This window comes from Suncus etruscus, chromosome 4, assembly GCF_024139225.1.
Source record: "Suncus etruscus isolate mSunEtr1 chromosome 4, mSunEtr1.pri.cur, whole genome shotgun sequence".
NCBI lineage: Eukaryota > Metazoa > Chordata > Mammalia > Eulipotyphla > Soricidae > Suncus > Suncus etruscus.
In genome coordinates, this window is record NC_064851.1 from 673,201 (window position 1) to 700,714 (window position 27,514).

Below are 27,514 nucleotides of genomic sequence, written 5' to 3' on the forward strand. Positions count from 1 at the left end.
CACTCCCCTCCTCTAGAAGCAGATCTGGGATCCCCACCCCGCAGCACAGGGCCTGGCCTTAGGGCTCTGTGGGATTTAGGGGTCCCTGGGGCCACTGGAGAGCTCCCTGTGTGGGTGGAGGGAACTCCCAGCCAGCCAGCCAGCCGGCACACCCTGGAAGAGAAGGCTGGTCCCCCCCACTCCACCCGCCCCTGCACAGTCGAAGCAGCCGATTGGCTCCTGTAGGCCTTCCCCCAGCCCAGTGGCACTGTCTGTGCCCGCCCAAGAGGCCAGCCTAGCCCAGCATCTCCGGGAACCAGTCGCGCGGGAGCCCCGCATGGTCTGCCCCATGGTGGCCGCTCTTGCTCTCGTCCTCCTCAGCCTGGCCTGGAGCAGCCAGAGCCTGGCGCTGCCTCGTGTGGAGACATGTGGCACCTCCTGCTCCTGGCTGGCCGCCTCCACTCGCCACCTTCAGGACCCTGAGCACCCTAAGGTAAGCAATGGTGAGGGGTCTGCAGCAGTGCCCAGGACTGAACTCTGCTGTCTCACCAGGGCAGGTGAGGGGAGCAGGGGTATGGGGCGAGGGCCCTAACTTTTCAGTCCTAGTGCACAGAGGGGCTTGACCTGCGGGCTGTGCCCACCACCCACCTGTGCCCACGTCCCCACAGGCTGCATGCAGGAGCAAACTTGGCTGTGCCTGGACCACAGGCTGGAGAAGCTTGTAGGGAGATGTGTGTCTGTTATTAGAGGCTGAGCACCCAAAATCTGAGAGGGGGCAGCTGCAGGCAGGGGCTCGGGGGACGGTGTTGAGGGACAGGACTGGGGAAGGACAGGGCTTGGGGTCTCCTTGAGGGCTGCCTCAGGCCACAGACAGGAAGACCTTTTGGGTCTCTGCGAAGCTTCTGCTGCAGCACCAGTTCGGGGAGAGTTTGGGGTCCTCCTCTGGGCGGGGGAGGGCAGCCTGGTGCTCTGGGGTCTAGGGAGGACTGATAGCATCAGGAATCAGGATAGGGAGAGCAGGGCTGTGAGAAAAAGAAGGCTGGAGAGGATGGTAGCAGTGAGGGGAGGTCAGAGCCCCCCCAACCCGCAGCCCCCTATGCTGAGCTGGGCCTGGCCCTGGACTGGGGGATCTGTTTTTGGAAGGCCCAGGACCCCTATGAGGTACTGGTGGTGCCCCCCATGGACAAGCACTCCTGACACTCCCAGTAAACTAAACTAATCCCACCCCAGAGGCGCCTCCTGGACTCCTGACTGGGAACCCCCAAGAATCCTGATGGAAACCCCCACGGCTTGGCCCAGTCCTGCCCCCACTGCATGTTGAGGAGGGGGGGGTGTGCGTCTTGGGGGTAGAGGCTGTGCAAGCGCTCACCCGTCCTCGCTCTGTCCCCAGGAATTTTCCTGCAGGAGCCGCCGCAGCGGTGAGTATCTAAGGAGTGTGCACCAGCCACGGTGGGGCGGGGACCCCACCGCTTAAAACTCTACGTGCCCCACTTCTCCCTTTGGGGCTCTGTCACTCACTCTCAGCCTCCTGTGAATGAGCGAGCGAGCAAGAGAGGCCAGATCCCTGCAAGAAAGAGCCTTCCAAGAAAGAAAGAAAGAAAGAAAGAAAGAGGGGCCGGGTGGTGGCGCTGGAGGTAAGGTGCCTGCCTTGCCTGCGCTAGCCTAGGACGGACCGCTGTTCGATCCCCCGGCGTCCCATATGGTCCCCCAAGAAGCCAGGAGCAACTTCTGAGCGCATAGCCAGGAGTAACCCTGAGCGTCACAGGGTGTGGCCAAAAACCAAAAAAAAAAAAAAAAAAAAAAAAAAAAAAAAAAAAGAAAGAAAAGAAAGAAAAGAAAAAGAAAAAGAAAGAAAAAAGAGAAAAGAAAGAAAAGAAAAGAAAAGAAAGAAAGAAAAGAAAGAAGAGATAAGAAGAAAGAGAGATGAGAGAGAGGGAGAGATGAGAGAGGAGAGAGAAAGAAAGAAAAAGAAAGAAAAAGAGGAAGGAAGGAAGGAAGGAAGGAAGGAAGGAAGGAAGGAAGGAAAAGGAAGAAAGAAAGAAAGAGAAAGAGAAAGAAAGAAAGAAAGAAAGAAAGAAAAGAAAGAAAGAAAGAAAAGAAAGAAAGAAAAGAAAGAAAAGAAAGAAAGAAAGAAAGAAAAGAAAGAAAGAAAGAAAAAGAAGAAAGAAAGAGAAAAGAAAAAAAAGAAAGAAAGAGAAAGAAGAAAAAGAAAGAAAGAGAAGAGCCTTCCTCTAAGTGTTGTCAGAATTCATGGGTCAGACTCCATCCAAGTTAGCCCTTCTCTGGAGCCAAGACCACATGCAAACACACACACACACACACACACACACACACACACACACACACACACACACACACACACGCACACACCTCACTACCACCACCAACAATAACAACAACACCCTCTGGCCCACTGTGCTGTGGTTCCAGAGGCTTCCCATCACCTAGCATCAGCTGCCTGGCACAATCTTTCTGCTACTTTCTCCCCTGGGGCTGCCGGGATCTTTCTCTGGGGCTTTTCTGGTCCCAGTATGACTCTCCTTTCCCCCTGTCCAACTGATGCGTGACGGTGAAAGTGTCAGGGACTGTCCATAGCCTCAAAGCTGAGGCCGTGGGTGTGGGGATTCTTGTCCCATAGTGAGGCTCCATTTCATTAACTTTCCCCTAAATTTTGTGTCAGCCACACCGAAGTTTTTGTTATTTTATTATGACACCCCCCACTCTGGTTCTGAACCTCTTTTCTCCCTGCCCCGACCGAATCGGGCTTGTTCCAGTGTCCAGCCTCAAGCCTGTGAAGATCCCTCCAGCTTCGTTCAGCCATGTCACCTGCCCTTAGTGTTGTGGGGTTTGTTTTTTTCTGGGGGCCACACGGTAGTGCTCATGGGTTACTACTGGTTCTACACTCAAGAATTAATCCTGGAGAGCCCTGTAAGATGCCAGAGATCGAATCCAGAACAACAGAGTGCAAGGCAAAAGTCCTTCCCGTTGTGCTATATCGCTCCAGCCACTAACCCTTAGGTTTTTTTTTTGTTTGTTTTTCTTTTGTTTGTTCGTTTTTTGTTTTTTTGGTCATACCCGGCGGTGCTCAGGGGTTACTCCTGGCTGTCTGCTCAGAAATAGCTCCTGGCAGGCACGGGGGACCATATGGGACACTGGGATTCGAACCAACCACCTTTTGGTCCTGGATCGGCTGCTTGCAAGGCAAATGCCACTGTGCTATCTCTCCGGGCCCCAACCCTTAGTTTTTTGTTTGTTTGGGGGCCACACTCGGCAGGGGTTACTCCTGGCTCTGCACTCAGAAATCACTCCTGGCAAGCTAGAAGGACCATATGGCATAGGGGTTGAACCCAGGTCCATCCCGGGTCAGCTGTGTGCAAGGCAAATGCTCTACCCACTGTGCTATTGCTCTGGCCCTAACTCTTAGTTTTTAATATCTTGTCTTTTCCTTTTAATTCAATTCAAAGCTTCTCCTTTCTCTTTTCATCGAAGAGTATCAGGTAACTTCCCAAACAACCAGCCCAACATTTCCCTGAATGGAATGCGTTGGTGAAGCTTAGTTTAGTTTCATTCCATCTGGGTCAGGTGACAGTTGGTATCAAACGAATCCTTTTACTCTGGTGGAGACGAGCCCACCTTGGGCTGTATCCTGCCTGGTTCCCGGAGAGGAATGTGTGGCCACCCTCTGCCCCTCCCCTCAGTTCTGAACCCCATCCTGGTACTGGACTGACCGGACCGGGCTCATCCCGTGTGTCCGTCTGCATAGCAGCAGAAAACGAAGAAACCATTGGGCATTGGCTCTGGATACACAGGAACTGCCGGTCTAGGTCAGTGTCCTGCATGTCTGGAGCCGGGCAATGACACCTGCCATCTCATTCTGGCTTTGTCCTCACCTCCTACCCCCATGCAGTTGGAGAGCTCCCGAGTATAGGGGCAAACCTAGGAGCCCAGCCCCATGCTCTCGCCAGGCCTCACCCTGGTGCCTGCTTGTTCCCCACAGGGCCCATCCTCAGCAGCTCCTGCCGGCCGCCCCCCAGGTCCATGTCTGTGGGGGTCCTGGGAGGCCTCACACTCTCCACAGCCATGCAGTGTGTCCCCCAGGAGGGTTGTGCCCTACGCCTTCGTGTTCGGGCCACCGTCAGGCTGCACGGTAAGCGGCGGCCCCCGTGGAAAGTGCCCCAGATTGCTGCCCTGCGTTTGCCCCACCTGGGGCCCCTCCTGCCTTCAGGAGCCTCACAAGGTTGTGCCTCCTGCACCAGGAAGCTGCGGGGCTTGGAGGCCTGTTTCTCGAGCCCGGGCACGCAGAGGGGTGGTGAGTGCCGGGGTGTGCGGCTGCCCAAGACCCTCCACCCGCCACAGCCAGGGCAGCAGGTGAGCCCTCCCTCCCACTTGTCCCGGTCCCAGCTGGGCCCTGGGCATCCCCAGCCTGGAACCTGCCCAGCTGCTCCTCCCCACCGCACCCCCAGACCGTCCCCTCCAGGCCCCGAATCAGACCTGCACCCTCCCAGCTCCAGGTGGACTTCGACTGCTTGGAGGTGAGCGTGGCCCAGACCCTCTACGTCACCCTGAGGACTGTCCCTCGCTTCTGCGGGGTCCAGCTGGCCCAGCATTACCACGTGGAAGGTGAGAGGGGCAGCGGTCCCGGGGAGGGCCCGGGGCTGGCCCTGAGGCGTCCGCAAGCAGCGGTGTGCCTGGCCCCTGAGAGGGCAGCGACGGCTTCATCGTCCTCTGTCATCCGCAGACTGCTCGGACGAGGACGTGGGCAGGCACGTCGGCGAGTGCACCGGTGAGGCCCTGGGGTGCACCACGCTCTCGGGTCAGGCTGAGGGAGCCGAGTCCACGACCCACCGCGTCCGTGACCCCCGCTTTGCCTCGCTTCAGCCAGGAAGCTCACCTACCAGGTGGACCGCAGCCGCAAGCTGGTGCTGGTGCAGGTGCCCGAGGCCTCCGGGGGCCCCGACTACTACGTCCGGCTCTGTCTCAAGTGGTTCACCTGCCAGGACGCAGCTGGCCCGGTGCAGGTAAGGAGGCCTCCTTCCACCGGAACCAAGCCCGGTAGGCCACGCCCACCTGTCACAGGCCGCGCCCCTCGTCCACGAGCCACGCCCCCGCATTCAGTGGTCCCCCATCGCGGGCCACGCCCCTCAGCCTGCAACTGGCTCCACCCAGGCCAGCTTCAGGCCACGCCCCCAGCCACCCGTAGGCCACACCCCACCCCCAGGCGACCACAGACCACACCCACACCCCTCCGTCATCCATAGACCTTCGCTCAGCCACCCAAAGCCACGCCCAGCCGCCCAGGCCACGCCCATAACTCGGTTGGCCACGCCCCTCGGTCTTTTACACAGACCAAACCTCTTGGTCATCCAGACCGTGCCCATCAAGCACAAGACCACGCCCTCGATCATCCATAACCTTGTTCAGCCATCCACAAGCCACGCCCAGCCAGCCAGGTCACGCCCCATCACGCAGAGGCCACGCCCCTCCACCTTCCTGGGCCACGCCCTCGGCTATCTACAGACCATGCCTCTCTGGTTCCCACAGGCCACGCCCTGGGTCAGGCACAGGCCATGCCCACAACCCATCCCCAGGCCTCGGGCCCCACCCCACAGCTCCTCCCTTCCATGCCCTGCCCACAGGCTGGCCCCTAAGTGTCCCCCAAACCCCTAGGTAGCCGCGAACGAGGTCCCACGGACAGTGTCTCTGCCCTACAGCCAAGAGCTGCCTTGCCTGTGCCTTGAGGTCAGTGCGTGTGACCTGGACTGCCGGAGGGGACAGAGAAACGGAGGGGGGGTGTCTGTGCTGACCCCGTCCATCTCGCAGGGCTGGCCCGCGACCCCCGACGCAGTCCGCACCCAGATCTGTCCCTTTGAAAATGGCAAGTGAGCTTCGGTGTGGCCGAGGCAGGGGGAGAAAAGAGGGCCACGGTGGGTGGATGGAATGAGGATATAGCTGGGACACAGGGTTCGTGGTGACGGATGGGGCAGGAGCAAATGGGCATTGGGGCAAGTCTCCCCCGTGCGTTTTGAGAGGCCTCTGTCACCCTAGCGGTCTGTGGACGGGGCGGCAGCAGCAGCCGGTCACCCCACCAGGCCTGATGGGGTGTGGCCTGCGGGGTCCCTCTAGACACAGAAGCACTGTGGGATGCTGTCCACTACCACCCCCTGCACGGGGCGCTCAGCTGGGAGCCCGCCTGTCCTGTGAGTGGCCACGTGAGCCTGTGCTGGCGCCCAGGGCCGGGGTCCGAGTGCCGAGAGTTGGAGCGGTCCCAACGGCCAGTGCAGGACAGAGTGAGTCCCTGCGGGGGTGGCGGGCTGCCTGCCTGCCAGCCAGCCCAGCCTGACCCGAGCCCCCACCCGCAGGTGCAGTTCTCCTTGGTGGAGCCGCAGCCCCAGCTCTGCCTGCAGGTGAGTGTCCCCCATCACCTACGGGCAGCTCCTGGGAGAGGTTCGGAGATGGAGAGCCTGAGGCATCAAGCTGTTGCAGACGCGGCCCCTCTGGGTGTGACTTTGGGGGACCTGGGCCCCTTCTCTCGTCCCGCAGTTTACCACCAGCCTGGGTTTACATCTGAGGTGCCCGTTCCTACAGTGGCCTGGCCCAGGTGAGGGGCACTTGGGGGCTTGACTGGGGCTGGAAGATGGGCACCGCACGGGGGCCTCACCCTCCTCCCCGCCCCCTACCCCTCAGCCTGGAAGATGATGCTGGCTCCAGCACCGGAAGAGGGACCCCTTCGGGTCTTCTTCCTCTCCCCATGTCCTGCTCGCTTCCACATCCGACTGTGCCGGAGGGACGCCTCCACCTGCCACCAGGCACTGCCCGTGGCCTCAGTAAGTCAGTGCAGCCCTGCCCCCTGCTGCCTGCTCTGAGCGCGAGTGGGGGGTGCCTGAGTGACCGTCCCTTCTTGCCCAGGATGACCCTGCCATTCAGCCGTCAGTGGCCTTCGCAGACATCCCTGGGGCCGAGCTGTGCGAGGTCGACACCTGCATCCAGGTGTGTGTGCCCCCTGAGATAGACCCCCCCAGTTCCCATCACCCCTGATGCCTCACACCCAGCCGCTGCCCCAGGCTGGCCCTCTGGAGCCCCCAGACTGACCATTGCACACCCACAGGGCTGGAGGACCGACGTGCCCTTCTCTGTCCCGCAACAGCTGTGTGGCGCCCCATGTCGTGAGTGCCAACCAGGGGGACACCCAGAAGCCAAGCGACGACATGCCCACCCCCGTCTGCTCCAAGCTGGCCATAGCAAGAAGGGCTCCAAGTTGTGGGGGGCTGAGAGGGATGGGAGTGTCCTGCTCTGGGGTGTGGGTGGACCCACAGTCAGGGGGCAGGCTGGGGTGGTGCCCCGCCCTCCGAATGGGGCTGGCTCTCAGGAGACTGACCAGTGCCCTCCCCTCTGCAGCTCTCACTGCACCGACGCGACCCGAGGCCAGGCTCTGACAAAACGTAGGTGTCACCGCAGCTGGTATCTGGGATGTAGTGGGATAGGAGGGCAGCTCCGACCTGGCCAGATCCCTCAGCATGATGGCTGCAGTGGGAGAAGTGGGCAGAGAGACATGGGCTGATGGCTGGCAATGAATAGGAACGGATGGGCACTGGCTGACTCTGTCCTGCTTCTGCTGGGCCCAGGCTCACTCCAGAGTCCCCTGGGCCTCATGAGAGCCTGGCCTTGCCAGAGCTTTGCCGGGTCCAGGACCCAGGGGTGAGCCTGGGTGTGCCTCGCAGTCCCTTGGAGATTCTGCTGTGCCCAACCATGCCGGACAGACACCACAGCCATCTTGATGCGTCCCATACACGAGCAACTCCAGAGCGGCCTGCTTTGGATCTCACGGGAGTCCCCAGACAGACCAGCTTCCGTGCCCCCCACTAAGAGCACAGGGTCTCTCAGCCCAGACATCGTGATTGGTGGCCCCGAGTGACCCCAGTAAACCACATCTGCCAGACTTGCCTCTTCCTGTGAGGCTCAGTCCCTGCTTCGGACCCTCTCAGCCCCTCCACACTCAACCATCACCCCAGTCCTCATAGCAGGCTCCCGGCAGCGGGCCTATGTGTGGGTGTGGGGCAGGGGCGCCCATTCGGCCCATCACCCCCTCCCTACAAGCCGATCCCACCTGAGGTCTCTACAGGCTTGCCTGTCCCAGTGCTGACCCTGCACCCCAACCCTGAGCTCCCCGAGATGGAGCCCATGGCAGGAGCCTGGGGAGGGTCTGCAGAAGGCCCAGGTTTGACTGGGCTTGGTTGTGGGCATAGAGCCCGAAGCCCCTTGGTGTTGGGGAAGGGCCCCACCTGCTGGCCCTCGGGCAAGCACCTGCTGGTTCAGTGGCCGGTGCAGGGCTGGGGAGGAAGTGAGGCCAGGGTGGGACCCTCGAGAGACCAATGGCCACAGCCAGAGGACATGGTGGTCCTAGTGGCATCCAGTGTGTGGCCGCCCCTGACCCCTTGCCGGCCGGCTCCCTCTGGTCTAAAGGGGTGGGTGCACTTGGAACTTATCAGGCAAAGCGGACAGTAGCATCTCTTTCCCCATCCAGGCTCCGGCCTGGGACCTGTAGGGCTGTAAGGGCCGTGAGCGTGTCTTACAGGGGCAAAGGGGAGAGGGTTGTCCTGTGACTCCATTCAGGGGCCATTGGAGAGGGGGACATGTGGCCAGCCGCACTGTTGAACCTGTTGGCTCCCCCCCACCCGCCCAGCCCTACTAGGGAAGGTCTGATACCCCAGCCTTGGAAGAGGCACAAGAACAGAACTGCCCTGGCATCTGGCATGTCCCAGGCTCTCCGTCAAGCAGACTCTGTGCCCCAGCACAGGGATGAGGCTCAGCTATTGGGGGGAGAGCCCTGCCCCAAACAGTGGCAACTGGGTGCACTTGGTTCCATGCTCAGCTTCCCCCTAATTGCACTGCCTGTCTGCTCTTTGGCTTCTGCTCCCCTGTGGACCCAGAATTATTCCTGTCCCTAACATAGTGGTTGCCCTGTGGCCCACCTGTCTCCAGCAGCTGCTCCTGCCACTTACAACATTGGCCTGGACGGGGGTCCTCAAACTTCAGCCCGCAGGCCACATGTGGCCTGTTGGGGACATTTTTTTGGCCCACTGGGTGTTTTAGTCTTTTTTTTTTTTTTTTTTGATTTGGGGTCACACCGGCCGCACTCAGGGATTAATCCTGGTTCTGTGCTCAGAAATTGCTCCTGACAGGCTCGGGAACTATATGGGATGCCGGGATTTGAACCACCATCCGTCCTGGATCAGCTGCGTGCAAGGCAAACGCCCTACTGCTGTGCTCTCTCCACCCCCTCTTTTTTTTTAAACTATAAGATGCCCTCCAAGGTCTGAGGGATAATGAACTGGACCCCTGGCCTAGGGGATATATGGGCCCTCCTTTCGCTCCTCTGCCTACCTCATGGCATTCTAGGGTGTATGTCTAGCTGGTGCTCCAGACTGTTTTCCGGGTCTCCAGCTGTGGGTGTCTAAGCTGTGGTGGTGACTGTGCTGCACCCAAATCTATGCCAGCCCCTCCTAGACTAGCTGGCAGGACCCTGAGTCTGCAGGCAAGACCTCAGATCCTGTTCTCTGCCCTGGAGTGAGCTAAGCTTCTCACACTCCCAATGCCCAACTTTGTTTTTTTGTTGTTGTTTTGAACCACACCCAGCTGCAATCATGAATCACTCCTGGCAGGCTCAGGGGACCTCATGGGATGCCAGGAATCGAAACCAGGTTAATAGCCTGCAAAGTAAATGTCCTCCCTGCTGTGCTCTCGCTCTGGCCCCTCACCGCCAATTTTTGGCAGAGCAAGGTTTTTTTTTTGTTTTTTGTGGTTTTTTTTGGCCACACCCGGCGGTGCTCAGGGGTTACTCCTGGCTGTCTGCTCAGAAATAGCTCCTGGCAGGCACAGGGGACCATATGGGACACCGGGATTCGAACCAACCACCTTTGGTCCTGGATCAGCTGCTTGCAAGGCAAATGCCGCTGTGCTATCTTTCCGGGCCCTGTAGAGCAAGTTTTTAACAGGCAAAGATCAATGTTTTGATTATCATCATTATTTTGACTTGGGGGTCACATGCAGCACAGTGGGCCCAGGGAGGGGTTACTCTGGGAGAAGTCCAGGAGGAGGGTACCCTGCAGTGCTAGGAATTAACCCCCCCAGTTCCCTGCTACTGCTTTCACAGTCTATATACTCTCCCTCAGCCTCTCCTAGCTCCACAGCTGGCTTCTATCAGTTGAGCCTCTATTCTGGAGTCCTTTTTATTTATTTTGGATTTCGGGTCACCCCCGGTTGTGCTCAGGGGTTACTCCTGGCTCTGTGCTCAGAAATTGCCCCTGGTAGGCTTGGAGAACCATATGGGTTGTCAGAAATAGAACTGAGGTCCGTTGGAGCTAGCTGCATGCAAGGCAAATTATTGCTCCGGCCCCTATTTTGGAGTCCTTAGACTAGACCAGGGATCTCAAACTCAATTTACCTGGGGGCCGCAGGAGGCAAAGTCGGGGTGATCCTTGAGTGAAAAGTCAGTTAGTACGCCTTGAACATTGGGGGAATTTGTGACTTAAAAAATTAAAACAGGGGGGCCCGGAGAGATAGCACAGCTGTGTTTGCGTTGCAAGCAGCCGATCCAGGACCAAAGGTGGTTGGTTCAAATCCCGGTGTCCCATATGGTCCCCCGTGCCTGCCAGGAGCTATTTCTGAGCAGACAGCCAGGAGTAACCCCTGAGCACCGCCGGGTGTGACCCAAAAACCAAAAAAAAAAAAAATTAAAACAGGGGCCGGGCGGTGGCGCTAGAGGTAAGGTGCCTGCCTTGCCTGCGCTAGCCTTGGACGGACCGCGGTTCGATCCCCCGGTGTCCCATATGGTCCCCCAAGCCAGGAGCAACTTCTGAGTGCATAGCTAGGAGTAACCCCTGAGCGTTAAGGGTGTGGCCAAAAACCAAAAAAAAAAATTAAAACAAAACAAAAAAAGATTCCTCTAGGGCAGGGCCACAAAATGTACGGAGGGCCGCAAATGGCCCGCGGGCCTCGAGTTTGAGACCCTTGAACTAGATTTAGGCTTGAAGTGGACAGACAGATCCTGGTTCACTACCGAGCCACGTCCAGCCTGCCTGTGCTGCCAGTGGACCGAGTGACCTGGCAGGGGACGATCAGGCATTTCCTGCGCTAGTTAGGGCTGGGTGAGAGCCAGGGGTTCCCATAGCTGCCACAGCTGCGCAGGGCCATTTCCCTCTGTCTCTCTCTCTAGTGTTTCTCAGTCCTTTCCAGACGCCTGAGGTTCCCTCTTCCCTTGCCAGAAAAGCTCCCACTACTGCCTCTGTGACTGACGCCTTTGAGCCAGGCGGCTCAGGACACACATATGGGCGGGCACAGCCCTGGCTCTAGGACCGGCTGCACAATGTGAGCGGTGACCAGCGCCAGGTGGGCTCTGGGAGACGCTGCCCACTCCAGGTGGTGACAAGGTCTCCCCACAGCTGGAAAGGACTCTTCTGAGCTGAGACCCCAGAGCACAACTCCGGGAGAAATATCTCAACAGTCACACCTGGAAGAAGGTTGCAGAAACAGTCTGAGCAAGAGAATCAATGCAGTTTTGCCCAGATGTGAGCGGAGATTGGGGTGTAAATGAGCGATCATGTTACACCTTGCCAGGAGATGCCAGAGACTAGGGTGGCCAGAGAAAGCGCTGCTGAAAGAGAGGATGTGGGAATTCGGGGTTTCCTGTTTGAGCCTGTGGGGCAGGACTGCGTGGTCCCCAAACAGTGAGGAGTACTGACCCGGCTCAGGTCTCAGACCCAGCCAGGGCTCTGGAAATAGACCACGTGATATCATTATCTCATTTGATTGTGTTTCTGTTTGTTTTTTTAGTTTTTTGGGCCACTCCCGGTGGTGCTCAGGGATAATTCTTTGTTTTGGGGGCCACACCTGGTAGCACTCAGGGGTTATTCCTGGCTCTGCACTCAGAAGTAGCTCCTGGCAGGCGTGGGGAACATACGGGATATTGGGGATCCAACTCGGGTCAGTCCTGGGTCGGCAATGTGCAAGGCAATGTCCTACTGCTGTGCTATCACTCCGGTCCTCAGGGATTACTTGACATAACTCTCGGCTCTGCCCTCAGAAATCACTTCTGGTGCTCAGGGACTCTAGGGGATGTTGGGAGAGAGAGAGAGGGGGGGGGGGATTGAACCAGGATCAGCTGCATGCTAGATAGGACGACCCACCCACCCACCCATAGGGCCAGAGCTATAGCACAGAGGGTATGGCATTGCCTTGCACACAGCTGACCGGGTTTAATCCAAAGCAGCCCAAGAACCAAAGCCAGGTGTAGCCAAGGCCACTGAGCACCAATGAGTGTAGCCCAAAACCAAAACAATACAAGCCAAACACCCTGCCCCTTGAACACTGTCTCCTGCCCTTGACTGTGGAGGAGAGAAAAGATCTGTTCAGCAAACACCATGGCGGGGTGGGGGGGATGTTGGGGGGTGGAGATGCTGCACCCAGTAGACCCTTCTGCCACTCTGCCCATCACCAAGGACAGACTTTAGGGCTGGGAACACAGACAGGCTGTGGTTAGGAAAGGATGACTTTTTATTGGTTGTTTTTGTTTCTGGGCCACACCCAGTGGAGATCCAGGAGTAATCGAAATCGCTCCTGGCATTCTCAGGGACCATATAGGATGCTGGGGGTCAAACCTGGGTCCACCCTGTGCAAGACAAACACCCACTGTGCTATCACTCAGGGCAGGATTGACCTTTCTGGAGACACCCCTAACCCTAACCCTAGTAACCTCCTGCTTGAGATTTGACCATGACAGAACCTTAGCACTTTCCCGGGAGGACCCCGAGTCAGTCTGATCCGTGCACCGCACAGTGCAATCTACCGCTTCTGGGCCGGGCGGTGGCGCTAAAGGTAAGGTGCCTGCCTTGCCTGCGCTAGCCTCGGACGGACCACGGTTCGATCCCCTGGCGTCCCATATGGTCCCCCAAGCCAGGAGCGACTTCTGAGCGCATAGCCAGGAGTAACCCCTGAGCGTCACCGGGTGTGGCCCAAAAACAAAAACAAAAACAAAAACAAACAAAAAAAATCTACCGCTTCTGTTGTCACCACCCTAAACACACTTCTGGGCCTGAGAGGCAGCACGACGCTTGCCTTGCATTCAACAGTCTAGGGTTTGATCCCTGGCACCCCATAGGGTCCCTCAAGCACCCCGGGAATGATCCCTGAGCACAGAGCCAGGAGTAAGTCTGATTATGGCTGGGTGTGGCCCAAAGACAGACACGCTCAGTGACTGTTGGCTCAAAGTTCACCGTACCTGGGGCCGGAGCAGTGGCACAAGCGGTAAGGCGTCTGCCTTGCCCGCACTACCCTAGGACGGACTGTCGTTTGATCCCTGGTGACCCATATGGTCCCCTAAGCCAGGAGTAACCCGAGTGTCCCCTGGTATGACCCAAAGACCAAAAAACAAGTTCACTGCACCTCTGTGGTGCTGGCCGGCCTCCCTCAGGACTGCTTGTGATCTTGGAGAGCTGCTAGAATATGTCAGTATGAAGTGACATATAGCGGTGACATCGTAGCGAGCCCAGACCAGACCAGACCCGGCACTGCTCTCACTGACGTTCTTCTCCACTACTCAGTTGTTCCTGCACTTTTGTTCTGGATTTTTTTTTTATTTATCTAGGGTTTTTTGTTTTTTTCTTTTTTGGTTTTCAGGCCACACTGGCAGCGTTCAGGGGTTACTCCTGGCTCTGCGCTCAGAAATTGCTCCTGGCAGGCTCGAGGGACCATATGGGTGGGACACCAGGGATTGAACCTGGATCTATCCTGGGTTGGCTGCGTGCCAGGCAAACATCCTACCGCTGTTATCACTCTGGTCCCTATTTATCTAGTTTTTGATTTGGGGACACACCTGGCTGTCTCAGCAATCTCTCTCCTGGACCCGAGTGACAGTAAGGCAGGGAGGACGTTTCCCTTGCATGTGTCTGACCCAGGTTCCATCCCACAAGCACCACGTACCACCAGGAGGGCAGAGCCAGGACTAAGTCTGAGCACTGCCAGGTGTGTCCAAAGCACAAAAACAAAAACACTCCTGGCAGTGCTTTTACTTGAGGGACCATATGCAAAGCTAAGAGTTCACTGGCACACTTCGTGGAAGTCTGCTGTCTGGGTTCTCAGACACTGAAAATAAATAACAAACAGCTAGCCTCCAACCCTGAGGCTCCAACAGTGACTTCCCAGGAATTCCAGAGTCAGATTTTCTCAGGGAAGGGCCTGGGGAAAGCCGGGCCAAATGGCTGAGAGGGGAAGCAGGTACGTGGAAGAGTGCCAACCCAAGACCACGTTGCACGGTCCAGTAAGGAAGATGGGAACTGAGGGTGCAGTCTCACAGGAGTGCAAATTCCATGTCACAGAGACCGAACAGAGAGCGCAGTGGTAAGAGTGTTGGCCTTGCATGTGGCTGATCCAGGGACCAAGTTTGATCCCCGACATCCCATGTATCCCCAGCCTGCCAGGGGCTATTTCTGAGTGCAGTCAGGAGTAGCCCCTGAGCGCCGCTGGGTGTGGCACAAAAACCAATCAATCCTTTTTTTTTGGTTTTTGGGACACCCCTGGTGACGGTCAGGTGTTACTCCTGGTTTGGAGGACCATATGGAAGCAGGGGGATCAAGCCACCGTCCGTCCTAGGTTAGCATGTGCAAGGCATCTCCCCTACCGCCTGTGCCACCGCTCCGGCCCAATCAATCAAGTTTTAGTATATATGTGTCGAAGCGAGCACCAAATCAATCAAGTCTTAAAAGTTCTACGTCCCAGAGGCACCACAGACTCCTGACACTTCTGTGACTGGACCTGTACACCCACCACAGGAGACCACCAGCCACCGAGAGGAAGTACAGCCTGGGGGAGCATGGTGAGCACCACAGCCCAGCTCAGACTGAGGGGAGTGTGGCCTTGTCAGCACAGGGAGAGGAAAAAAAATGGGAACTGGGATAAAATGCTTGCCAATTGGGGGCTGAAGATAGCACAGCAGAAAGAGCATTTGCCTTGCCTATATGTTTTCAAACCGGCACCCCACAGGGTTCCTGGAGCATCACTAGGAGCAGAACCAGAAGTAACCCGAGTACCTCTGGGGGTGGCCCAGATAATAAAAGCCATACAGAAAAAAAAACAAAAACAAAACTAGTCAAGAATACTTATCCACAGTAAGGAATCCTTATATTGTATTTTATTTGATAATTAAGTTGTAAAAGCTGAGACAAACCTCCCTCCTCCCCCCCCCAGGTGGGAGGCCCAAGCTTCCCGTGGAGTTGGAGTCAGGCTGGGGCTCCGAGTGCTCCTGAGGAGTTCCTGGGTTTGACTCCCGACCCAGAGTCTCAGCACAGGGAGCAAAGACGGGCACTCGGGCCAAACCTGGCTGCCTCTCAGCTGGCACGTGGGCAGGATTAGGACGTGCCCCGTGCCCCAGAACCACCCCTATGTTCCAGCTCCAGGACCCCGGGCCAGCGCCTGTTCCTGGGGTGCCTGAGGAGGAATCCACTGTGGGGACGCCTAACCCCAAGCTGCCCCGTGAGCACTCATGGCTGTGCCAACCCTTGACGTACCTGTGGGAACAGGGAAGGGCTTTGCGGGACCCTCCCTCCACCCCCTAGCTGCCCACTTCAGGCCTCCCTGACAGAACACTTTGCCCTGCCAGGGCCTATCCAGGCAGGTGCTGGCTCTGTAGGGTCAGCCAGGCCTGCGTGTACAGCGCCGAGAGCCCAGGAGATGCCCACATCCACTGCGCCCTCCCGACACCACTGCACCACCCAGCAATGAACACAGACGGCCGTATGTACAAAACAAATGTAATTGAAATGCCTGTATAAAAAAATAGGATCTCGACATTGGACTTGAAACTCAAAAGACCCCCCCACCCTGTTCGCGGGCCCACAGAGGGCCCCCGAAATGCAGCTGTGAGAATAAGTTAAAGGCCTGAGACTCCTCCCGCCCCACCCTACCCCAGCCCACCCCGCCTCCAGAACCCACAGGCGAACTGTACAAGAGCAATAATTTAAAAACCCACCTGTGGGGCTCAGAGGGCCACTCCCCTTAAATTAGCCACTATACAAGTCCATCTCCCCGGAGCAGCGGAAGGGGACGGGACAGGACCCTTCCCAAAGCCGCCCGCCCCTCACACTCAGGGAGAGGACCGGCCGCTGGGGGAGGGACCTCCACAAATAAATTAAATAAATAGTCCAGCAGGCCGGGCCCTCCTGGGATCACACCATAAATAAGGACTCAGCCAGGCGGGGTGGGCAGTCCTGGTTGCATTGCTTGTGCACGCCCGGGAGTCTCCCGGAGGAGGAGGAGGAGGAGGGCACTGGGACGCCCGGGAGTCCATGACGACAGGCCAGGACCCCCTCAGCAGCAGCACAGGAGCGGGAAGACGGGTGGGCAGGAGGGTCTTTGGACGGGGCGAGCTCGGACCACGGCCCAGGAGCGGCGTGGGGCAAGGCACTGTAAGCACGGGGCAGGGCGGGCAGGCCGGCTGGCCCCTCACAAGCTCTCGCTGCTGGAGGTGGTGCTGGCCGCGTCGTCGGGGTCCAGGGCGCAGAGCCGCAGCGGGCAGCCGTCGGGGGTGCCGGCCTCGGCCCCCAGCATCCAGGGGTGGGCGGAGATCTGGTCCAGCGTGGGCCGCTCAGACGGCCGCAGGGACAGACACCACTGGATCAGCTGCTGGCAGTCTGGGGAGCGGGGAAGGGCCGGTCAGGGAGACTGCTCCGGCGGCGAGGGGCTCCCGCAACCCCCCCCCCCGGCGCCCCCCAGGCAGGCACGCACCGGGTGAGACCCTCCTCCGGAAGAAGAGGCGGCCCCGGAGGATCTCGTCGTCCTGCTCGAAGGGGATGTCCCCGCACACCATGTCGTACAGCAGCACGCCCAGGGACCACACGGTGGCCGAGCGGCCGTGGTAGCGGTGGTAGCGGATCCACTCGGGGGGGGCTGTACACGCGCGTGCCTGCGGGAGGAGCGGACTCGGTGGGGTTCACGGGGCCCGGTCAGTCCTGCCATCCTGCCAGGAGGGAGGGAGGGCAGGAGGGAAGGCGGGCGGGCGGGCGGGCGGGGCGGAGGCGGGTCCCGTGCGGCCGCCCGGGTCGCCTTTCACAACAAGCAGCCACCAGCCAGGGCGCGGGTGGGCGGGTGCCAGGGCTTCTTCCCCCGTCCGTCCGTCCGCCCGCGCCCCGGGCCCTGCTCCGGGCTGTGTCCCCCTGCCCGCTCGCTGGCTCACCGTCGAAGTCCGTGTAGACCGTGTCCTTGAGCAGCGCGCCCGAGCCGAAGTCGATGAGCTTGAGCTGGCCGGCGCGCAGGTCCACCAGCAGGTTCTCGTCCTTGATGTCGCGGTGCAGCACCCCGCAGGCCAGGCAGTGGCGCACGGCGGCCAGCACCTGCGCGAAGAAGCGGCGCGCCAGCGGCTCGTCCAGGGCGCCGCGCTGCGTGATGAAGTCGAACAGGTCCAGCGCCGGCTCGGGCCGCTCGAGCACCAGCAGGAAGCCGCCGTCCGGCCGCGCGAACCAGTCCAGCAGGCGCACCACGCCGCGCGCGCCGCCCGCGCCCACCTTGCGCAGCAGGACCACCTCCAGGGGCACCGCCGCGCCGCCCTAAGGGACGGACGGACGGACGGGCGGTCAGGGCGGGCGGGCGGTCAGGGCGCGCGGCCGGTCAGGGCGCGCGGCCATGGGCCCCGCCGGCCCCGGCCCGCCCGCCCCGCCCGCACTCACGAGGCTGCTCCACTCGCCCACGCGCTCCCTCGCCACGTGCTTCACGGCCACCTGCGGGCAGAGCCGGGGCGGGGCGCGTCAGGTCGGGCCGGGCCGGGCTGGGGGCGTCGGGGTCCGGCCCGGCCCGGCGCCCACCGCCCCGACTCACCGGGAGCCCGTCGGCCAGGCGGCTGCCCGCGTACACCGTGCCGAAGCCGCCGCTGCCCAGCACGGCGCCCACCTGGTACAGCGCCTCGAAGCTCCCCGGGTCGGCCTTGGCTGCGGGGCGGAGGGAGGACGGAGGGGGGAGGACGACGGGGTGAGTGGCCGCGGCCGCTGCCCGGCGCCCCGGCCTCCCGCCCCGCCCCGCGCCGCCCACCTGGCTGCGGGAGCTTCCCCGGCAGGTGCTCCGCGCCGCCCGGCCCGCACAGGTGCGCCAGGGACCCGAACTTGGACCGCAGCATCGCGCCCGAGCGGCCCGGAGCGCACGGACGGACGGACGGACGGACACACCGACCGACCGGCCGGCAGGCGCCTCCCTCCGCGCGGCGCCCCGACGCGCCGCTCTGCCGCCCGGTCGCCTCGCCCCAGGCTTTTGGGCCGCGACGCACGCGCGGATCCCTCCGCGGCGGGCGGGGCGAGCGCGGGCCACGCCCCTCCCTCTGCGGGCCACGCCCTTCCCCGCGAGGAGGAAGCGCCGGGTCCGGGACCGGAGCGGACCCGGATCTCCCCAGGCCGGTGGCGAACGGCGCGACGCGCGGCCGGGACTGGCTCGCGGGAGGGAGGGAGGGAGGGAGGGAGGGACGCACAGAGGGAGCCGCGGAAGCGCACGGCGTGCCGAGCGTGAAGCCTTCTGCGCACGCGCAGCGGCGCGCGGGCGTTGGTCCCGGACGGAGGGGCGGGGCCGCGGAGCCCACGGGCAGCGAGCTACTTTCTGGAGCCTCCGCCTCAGCCAATAGAGGCGCGCTTTGTGGTTGTGGGTGGGCGGGGCCCGGCGCGCGGGGCGGGACCTCTCGAGCCAATAGGAGCCGACCTCTTTGCTGACTCTCAGAGCCAGCCAACGGCGTTGCGGTGTGGGCGTGGCTTTCTCGCTCGAGGCCCGCCCCCTCGGGGAAGGTCACCAGCGGCTCCGCGTCGGTTTCGTCGCGCTGCGAGAGCGGGGGCGCGTGCGGCAGCCGGAGACCCGCAGCCCGGCCCAAGGGGGCCTGCTCCTCCGCCAGCCCACGTCGGGGTCTCTCGCGCCCGCCCCGCGCTCCTGGCCTCCTTGGCCCCGCCGGCCCGGTGCGGTGCCTGCCCGCAGCGCCCGCCCGGCCTCCCGGCCCCCTCGCCTCTGGCCGCCCTCCTGGCCCGCGGCTGCCCCTCAGGCCTCTGCCCCGCTCCCGCGCCCTGGGCTCACGTAGGCCCAAGGTCGAGATCCTGTCGTCCGGCTGCGCGGCCCCTGCGGCATCCACACGACCAGCCCAGCCCAGCCCAGCTCCCGGGCTGCCTAGGGTCCCAGGCCTGGCACCAGGCCCCGCACCCCGAGCCCACGAGTCCGCCCTGCAGCCTGGCCCAGGCCCCGGGGGTGACTAGGACCAGGTGTGGCTCTGAGGTGCCTGCCCCAGACTAGGTCCCCCTGCGCTCTCCTGCCTTCTTCGGAGCAGGCCGCCGTGTGTCCTCCCAGGCTCCCCGTATCGCTCCCTGACAGCTGGTCTGGACATGAAGACCAGGACGTGCGATGCACAGAAGGCCGCGGTTCACACACCTGTCTGACGCACGCACGTGTTTCCACCTGTGTGCAAGAGTATACACATGTGTTCTCCTGTGCCTGCTGTCACGTGTGCTCATGCATCAGTGTGGACACACGTGTGTGTGCATGCATGTTTTGTGTGTATATGAGTGTTGTTTCGGCTCTGAGCAGAGTACCCTGTGGTCTGCCCAGCGCCCCCATTCATCTCTGAGAGGGAGGCAGCCCCTCCCCGGGCTGCAGGATGCCTGTCCTGCCTGTTTTTTCCGGGTTCCTGGAAGGCCCAGTCCGGGAGCCTTAAAATAGCTCCGGGCCCCACCGGACACACCCAGGTCAGGGGAGGCCGCTGTGTGTGTGTGTGTGTGTGTGTGTGTGTGTGTCTCTGGGTGGGGGCTCGTCCTGCTGCCCCAGTGACCTCGGGCGGGGCCGGGGCTGCCAGAGCGTAGGCTGGGAGAGATGCCGGGCCTGGGGTTCACAGCCCTGCGCCGCTCTGGCTGCCATGACCCTGACCCGGGTCCGGGCCAGGCTGCCGCTCTCCCTACGCTGATATGCAGAGACCTCACAAAGCCACACCTGCCCTCACAAGTCCACACACATGTCCATACACCCCCACAAATGTCTTCACACACTGACGCGCATGTCCACACACCCTCACACGTCCTGGATCGGCTGCTTGCAAAGCAAACGCTTGTACCGCTGTGCCATGTCTCTGGCCTCAACACCCTCACCTGTCCACATACCCTGACACATGTCACACCCGCCCTCACGGGTCCACAACCCTCGCACACATTCACACACACCTACACATGTCCACATGGAAACATATGTCCATACATCCACATACAAATGCCCGTATGTGCCTTCACACACATGCCTACACTCCCTCACATGTGCCCACACATCATCACACATGTCCACACACCCTCATGTGTCCCATCACATTCATGTCCACACACCCTCACATGTCCACACATGTGTCCACATACCCTGAAACATGTCTAGACACGGTCACACACACTCTCATACACATGTTCACATGCCACCTCTTCATACGTGGCCACCCCAACACAGTTGCATGTGTGTTTGCTCACACGCTTGTGCCCCATGCTGGATCACACTCAGAGTGGGGCACTTCTGGGCTCCTCTTCCTCACCCCCTGGATCTGCTTTCTGGCCCCTACCTGACCCTTTAGGGGCCCCCTCGGAAGCCTCCCAAGACCCCCACCTGCCCAGAGCCAAGGCCACAGGAGCCGACCCTGCCTTCCTCTGACCACCTCCCAGCTCTGGAACAGTGTGAGGGCCCCAAACCCCTCTATTCATCCCTTCTGGGTGTTCACCCCGTCCTACTGGCCTGGCCGCAGTGGGAGGTGCCCAGCAGCCACCAGGGCCCCGTCCCTCCAGCCTCTCACCCTCTTGGCAGATGGCCAGGCACCCTCAGATTTTGCAACTTTCCCCAGGGCACCAGGGCAGGCGTTGTGAGAGGCAGGAGGAGCCAGCTGGGCGCTGCAGGGCCGTGACCCTCCCAGCGCTGACCTCCAGCCCCAGCCCAGCTGCACCCAAGGTCGGGAGGGAGGGACTCAGGGGCCTAATCAGGAGAGGAGGGCCTGGGGCTCACGGGAACCCTGAGGCTGAGGCAGCCTGCCTGCCCTTGGGGCTGGCATCAGATGGGGCTGGGCCCGGAGAGATAGCACAGCGGTGTTTGCCTTGCAAGCAGCCAATCCAGGACCAAAGGTGGTTGGTTTGAATCCCGGTGTCCCATATGGTCCCCCCGTGCCTACCCGGAGCTATTTCTGAGCAGACAGCCAGGAGGAACCCCTGAGCACCGCCAGGTGTGGCTCAAAAACCAAAAAAAAAAAAAAAAAAAAAAAGAGCTGGAGCGATAGCACTGCCACGGCATAGACAGACCCTGATGGACCTGGGTTCGAGCCCCAGCATCCTGTATGGTCCCCTGAGCCTGCCAGGTGCGATTTCTGAGTGCAGAGCCTGGAGTAACTCCTGAGTACCACCGCGTGTGGCTCAAAAACAAACACACACACACACACACACACACACAAAAAGCAAAAATCAGATGGGGTTGTTGGACCCCGAGTCCAGGGCCTTGGCGGATAGGGGGTCCCTCCCCAGCTCAGTGCTGGTCCCACTCATGGCCCTGGGCCCGTCTCCTCCCTCCCTGCCTGCAGGCCCAGTCCCGGACTCCTTCCCCCTGTGGGGCTCACTGGGTGCTGGGCCAGTGGAGCACTGCACATTCAGTGCCGACGGAGCAGCCTGGGGCTCGGGCACCCGGAGGCTGGAAGTGGGAAGGCAGGGAGAGAGTCCAGCCCCGGATGAGTCGGCCCAAGTCACGCTTCTGCACCGACTGTGCCCGTGAGGCGCTCAGGCCCCGCCTGGCACCCTGCTCTGTGCCCAGAGCCCCACCACCCACACTGACTCGGGACCTGGAACGAAGACCCCAGGACGATCCGCGGTAGCTTCTGCAGCCTGGGAGGGGGGCTTGGACTGCTGCTGCCCTACAGCTCAGCCTGCCAGTGGGCGACTCATATCAGGCCACAGTGCCTCACCCCTGCTCGCTGCCACTACTCAGCCCTACACCACCTCACTTCTGAGCCTGCACACCCACCTCACCCCTGCACCACCACCCCTACTCCCACCCCCGCCCACGTCCTCCCCTCCCCTCCCCTCCCCTCCCCCATCCCAGTCCCTGCCCTACCCTAGGAACTCAACACTGATTTCTAGTTTCCCAACAGGCCCAGGGCACTTTGTGGGTTGGGGACGGCAGGATAGCCCAGTGGTCAGGTCACCGCACAGGAGTCTGAGCCCTGCCCCTCCGAGCACCTCCCTGGGGCTCTTTCACCACTAGACCTTTCCGGGCCCTCCAACCTGGGGTAGGGGGCAGCAGGGAGGTTCTTTTCAGCCCTGTTGGGGTGTGAGAAGGACAGAGCCTGGCCCCTCCAGCTTCTCCCAGCCACCTCTTCGCTGTGCCGCGTCCCCCGGTCCTGAACCAGGTTTGGGGGCTGTGGGGTGCAGCAGATCTGGGGCAGGTCCAGGAAGCAGCTCGGGTCTTGCGGGACAGTGGGGACTTGGGAATACAAGAGTACCAGTCCTGGGGGATAAAAAGGGCCAGAGAAGGGACTGGATGGGGGGGGCAGGGGACAACTGGGGCCTGAAGAGCCAGAGTATTTTCAGAATTGGGGAACTCTGGGGGGCACGGGACTGAGGACCAGGAGGGGAGGCCTAGACGGAACCAGGAACCAGGACAAGACACAGGGCGGGGCTCAGGGACGGGCCCTTCCTGGCACGCTGGGGGAACCATGAGAGCCTGGTGGGGTGCGGGGGATCCCGGCTCCGTCCAGCTGTCGTCTCCCTGCGTCAGACCCGGCTTGGCCTCGTGTCCCCATCTCTGCCTGTGGACCGTGACGGCTGCCCGCCCCTGGGGCCCAGCCTTCAGGGCTGCCCGCTGGCCCGTGCCCAGGAGCTACCCATGACGCAGGTGACTTGCTGCGGCCTCCTGGCGCTGGCCCAGATCACACACACCTGAGGCAGTGACGGCTGCACACAGCACAGCACACCCTAGTCAGATGGGTTCTGGGGCCCCGAGCGTGGTTCGCCTGGCCTGGGCCTCGTGGGGACAAGGAGAGGCAGGCCCAGGTTAGTGGGCCTAGATCAGGTTGGGCGGCCAGTCGCGCCGTGGTTGCAGGGCCACGTCCAAGGGCGCTCAGGGTTTCCTCCCGGCTCTGTGCTCAAGCATCACTCCTGAGCACAGTGGCAGGGTGTTTGCCGTGCACGTGGCCGACCCAAGTTGGACCTGAGTTCGGTTCCCAGCATCCCATAGGGTCCCCCGAGCCTGCCAGGAGCAATTTCTGAGCGCAGAGCCAAGAGTGCCACCGGGTGTGGGCGCCCCCCAAAAAAGAGTCAGTCCTAACAGGCTCAGGGGACCCTACGGCATGCTGAGGATCGAACCCGGGTTGGATGCTTGCAAGGCAAACATCCTCCCCAATGTGCTATGCTCCACTCAAGGCCCAGCCAGCTGGGTCTCAGCCCCAGACCATCACCTCTGGGCTGGCCGTGGTCCTCCCCGGGGTGCTCCGGGTCACCTCGTCCTGTAGCTCACCCCATTCTACAGCTCCCAGCCCGCTGGCTGCTGGGCTCTTGACACCAGTCCCAACCGCTAGGACCCCTGGGCTTTCCTCTGTGACCAGGTGGGGTGCGGCCCCCTGAGAACGAGCTCAGGAGAGAGCACCTGCCCTCTCTCGCCAGGCTCAGAGCCCCAAGGATGCGGCCGCCTGCCCATTCCCAGGGCAGCCCTGGCCAGAGGACACTGGCCCACTGAGGCACCTGCAGCCCCAAGTCTCCGCCACCCCTGGGCTGGGCCGGGGCGAGGGGATGCCCCAAGCCAGCCTGGAGGTGCCAACTGGCTGCAAACCCCAGCTGACTGCTCCAGACAGCAGGGACAGGCACTGGCTGGGATGAGAATGGGGGTCCAGGGGCTGTGGGAGCCACAGGAAGGGGTGAAGGGGAAAAGAGCTGTCCACAGTCCCCGCGGGCATGCGGGCGGGGCCCAGGGGACATGGAGTCCTTGTGGGGTGTCCTGGGCTCCTCCGTGTGTGCAGGGCGAGGCCTGAATAAACACAGGCCCGTGTCCCGGGATTGCTGTCCAGGACAGGTGGGAACGGAGCCATGGAGGCTGTGTCCAGGGACAGCACGGGCCCTCCCCCACCCTGGCACGCACGGCACAGAGCGTGGCGGCACCTCGGCCTGCCACTCAGCCAGTGCCCCTGGGCTGGCCAGGACACTGGTGCCAGGGGCCTGACCTTCCAGAATGTGCCTGTTGGGGCTAGGTTCCCAGGACGGGGCCCTTCCTGTCCTGCCTGCCGTTTGCTGCCCTGTCTGCTGCGCCCTGCCTCAGTTTCCCCATCTGCATCTATCCCCACGTGCCTCTCTGTGCCCCGAACAGACCCAGCTCTCGAGCTGCCAGTCCCCCAGGGGCACCCCGGCCCTGTGGAAACATGTCACGGCCCCACACACACAGCCCCACACACGAGGTGAGGGCTACAGGCGCCCTGGTCCTCTCTGAGGAGACTCGAGGGTCAGTCATGATTGTCAGAGCCACTGTCGCCGCCACACGCGAGTTGCCTGCAGACTGCACAGCTGCGCCTTTGTCCCCTCGGGAGGTGGAGCCTGACTGCCAGGCACCAGTGGTCTGGGGCTCCGAGAAGCCCCACGCACAGCATTGTGGGGCCCTTCTCCTGCCCTCACACGACCTGTGTGTGTGTGTGTGTGTGTGTGTGTGTAGGGGGTGAGGGCTGGAATGTTCCAGGCTAATGGCGAGCTGAGGCCTGGGCACTGGGCGGCCTTCCTAGCGTCCCCTCATGGCTGCTCTCTCTCCGCTGCCCCCTGCAGTCGTCCCCACTCCCACTCAGTCACCCACTCACTCCTCAGTCACCCGAGTTCATTCTCTCTCTCACTCCCTCTCTCAGTCGCCCCTGTATTCACTCATTCACTCAAAAACCCTTTCAGTCATTATGCATCCATTCGATTCACTCACTCACTCTCGCTGTCACTCAGTCGCTTAGACATTGTCATTGTCAGCTTCTCATGGGGTCTTTCACGGATTCATCCATTCACTCGCTCATTCATTCTCTCACTCATTTCATTCACTCGTTCATTCACTCATTCACTCATCACTCACTCATTTGCTCATTCACTCACCCACTCATTCACTCACTCACTTGGTCATTCATTCACTCACTCATTCACTCATTCGCTCATCCATTTACTCACGCATTCACTCACGCACTCCCTCACCCACTCACACTCTCTGTCTCTCTTTCTCTCAGTCCCTGCTGCAGACACACAGCAGCGCTGTCACAGCCAGTCAGGCCTCAGGAGAGGGGGCATCCGGCTGAGGGCCCTGAAGCAGGGAGGGTCTTGGGGTCCCACGTTGATGCTGCCCCACGCCAGGCTCTGAGGGCTCATGTCTCCACTTTCACCTTGCAGACCCGGCACTGGGCCACTTCTGTCCCTCGTGTTTGTTTGTTTGTTTGTTTTTGGGTCACATCCAGTGGTGCTCAGGGGTTATGCCTGGCTCTGCACTCAGAAATCGCTCCTGGCAGGCTGGGGGACCAGATGGGACTCTGGGATTAGAACCACTGTCTGTCCTGGATCAGCTGCGTGCAAGGCGAACACCCTATCTCTGTGTTCTCTCTCCAGTGCCCCTCAGGTTTGTTTTGGTTCTGATCCACACTTGGAGATGCCCGGGGGCTACCCCTAGCTCTGCACTCGGGAATCGTGTCTGGTGGGCTCCAGGGACCCTGTGGGATGGAACCTGGGCCGGCTGTGTGCCAGGCCAGCGCCCTCCACCCTGAGCTGACTGCCCCCATGTCCTTCACCTTGGGACTTTCCTGCAGTCCTCCAGGCCTTCCACCTCAGCACTTTGGGCCCTGCAGAGGGGCCAGGCAGCCTCAAACCCAGTGGGTGGGCGCTCTTCCAGGAGGCCTGGGTCTCTCTGAGCTGGGCCTCGGCCCTCCCAGCGCCCTGCCTGGTGTGTGGGTCTGCAGGGGTGTGGGGTGTCTGCGGCATCCCAGGGAGGAGGGGCTGTGGGAGCCGCTGCAGGAGGGGGAAGGGAGCCCCCACTCTGCTCCGTACCAGGCGCCCTGAGCCCCGGCACAGCTGCAGCTACTCCTCCTGGGGGCTGGGCCTGTGGGGCAGGAGGGCTGGGACCAGCTGCATCTCCTCTGGCGCAGGGCACCTGGGGTGTGCGGGAAAACACGGATGTTCACATGTGAGGGCACAGGGTGTGTGCATGTGAGAACACGAGGTGCATGTGAGAACACGTAGTGTGCATGTATGTATGGGGTCAGACCAAGTGATATGTGTGTGAGAACACAGGTGCACCTGCATGAGACCACAGGGTGTGTGCATGTGGGAAGATGCTATGTGTATGAGAACATGGTGTGTCTGCATGTGAGAGCTCCAGGGTGTGCATATGAGAACATGAGGCATTTGCACGTGAGGTGTGTGGTATGCACATGTGAAAACACAGGGTGTGTGCATGTCAACATGCATGAGGATGTAAGGGCAGGTCAAGAGTGTGTGTTGTGTGCTCGTGGGATCATAGGGTGTGCACATGAAAACATGGGATGCGTGCATGTGGACACGTATGAAGACGTGACTTGTGCATGTTGTGTGTGCCTGTGAAAGGATGGGTCGTGAGAATGCACGTGTGTTCGTTGAGGATGGGCCGCGAGAGTGTAAGGACAGGCCATGCGAGTACAGGTAAGGGTAGGTTGAGTGTGTGTACACACGTGACTGGAGCACACGCACATGCTGCGCACACGTGCACACTTGCCCTGCCAGGCTGTCTGGGCAGCACAGTGCCCCGACTCAGCTCCCAGGGCTGGGCCTGCCCTGCCCTCTCCCCGTGTTAGCACCATCCCTGGGCCTCCAGATAAGATACTCTAGGGACCCCCGTGAGTGCAGGGACCCCAGAGCTCTCAGGGCTCTTGCTCCTGCCATGGGCCTGGTTCCGCTCTGTTCCGGGGCACAGAGAGGACAGGCGGGTGGCAGATGCTGCAGAATGGGCGGAAGCGGGCGGGCGCTGGCCATGGGGGGGGGCCCTGGAAATCCTCGTTTCCTGTCTCCCCACAAAGGGCCAGTGTAGCCTGGCCGCGCCTTTTCCGTAAACAGGACTGGGCCCTTCGCCGCCGCGCCAGCCCGTGCCAGTCCCATCGTGGGTGCCACAGCCAGGGGCAGCAGTGACTCAGGCTCTGTGGCCACCCCAACGCAGGGGCAGGGCCTGTGCCACCTGCCCAGTGCCCGTTGTGCGCTGGCCCCAACTAGGCAGAGGTGGGCACCTCTGAGGCCCAGAACTCAGGCCGGGAGCTGAATTGGACCAATTGGGACCACCAGGCTGCATTCAGGTGGCGGGGAGGATGCCACGTCTGGGCTGCCTTGCAGTGCCCAGGGCTGTGGGCGGTCGTGTGGGCTCTGGGTGGCCTTCGGGTGCTCAGAGACTATTGTTGAGCTGTGAAGGGAGGACGGACGCAGCGTGGATGCAGCCTCCTCTGTGCAGAGACCCCAAGGCTGACACCCCGCAGCGGTTCAGCCAGTCTGGGGTCACTTTA

At 61.1% G+C, this 27,514-nt stretch overlaps 2 protein-coding genes across 2 annotated transcripts; one reads left to right on the top strand and one right to left on the bottom strand.

Annotated features, from left to right (window-relative positions):
* Window positions 1-294: 294 nt before the first annotated feature.
* Window positions 295-7,353, top strand: IL17REL (interleukin 17 receptor E like). The gene is made up of 16 exons (XM_049771503.1): window positions 295-472; window positions 1,370-1,428; window positions 3,945-4,126; window positions 4,205-4,347; window positions 4,485-4,599; window positions 4,718-4,762; window positions 4,858-4,997; window positions 5,647-5,718; window positions 5,800-5,854; window positions 6,103-6,266; window positions 6,339-6,383; window positions 6,520-6,577; window positions 6,664-6,803; window positions 6,886-6,966; window positions 7,085-7,142; window positions 7,346-7,353. Exons 1-16 carry the CDS (start codon window positions 317-319, stop codon window positions 7,351-7,353), a joined length of 1,521 nt encoding a protein of 506 aa, XP_049627460.1. The 5' UTR covers window positions 295-316.
* Window positions 7,354-16,303: 8,950 nt separating this feature from the next.
* Window positions 16,304-18,133, bottom strand: PIM3 (Pim-3 proto-oncogene, serine/threonine kinase). Its single transcript, XM_049771766.1, is given in 7 exon segments — window positions 16,304-16,658; window positions 16,753-16,912; window positions 16,914-16,930; window positions 17,201-17,570; window positions 17,691-17,741; window positions 17,839-17,948; window positions 18,049-18,133. Coding segments are annotated over 7 exon segments (981 nt in total). The 3' UTR covers window positions 16,304-16,470.
* Between the last annotated feature and the right edge of the window lie 9,381 nt (window positions 18,134-27,514).

Excerpts from the sequence above, each read along its gene's own strand:
- IL17REL (XM_049771503.1), top strand. The coding sequence starts at position 317 with ATGGTCTGCCCCATGGTGGCCGCTCTTGCTCTCGTCCTCCTCAGCCTG. Across the intron at positions 4,600-4,717 it reads CCAGCATTACCACGTGGAAG|ACTGCTCGGACGAGGACGTG; the intron begins GTGAGAGGGGCA and ends TGTCATCCGCAG. Across the intron at positions 6,267-6,338 it reads AACGGCCAGTGCAGGACAGA|GTGCAGTTCTCCTTGGTGGA; the intron begins GTGAGTCCCTGC and ends CCCCACCCGCAG.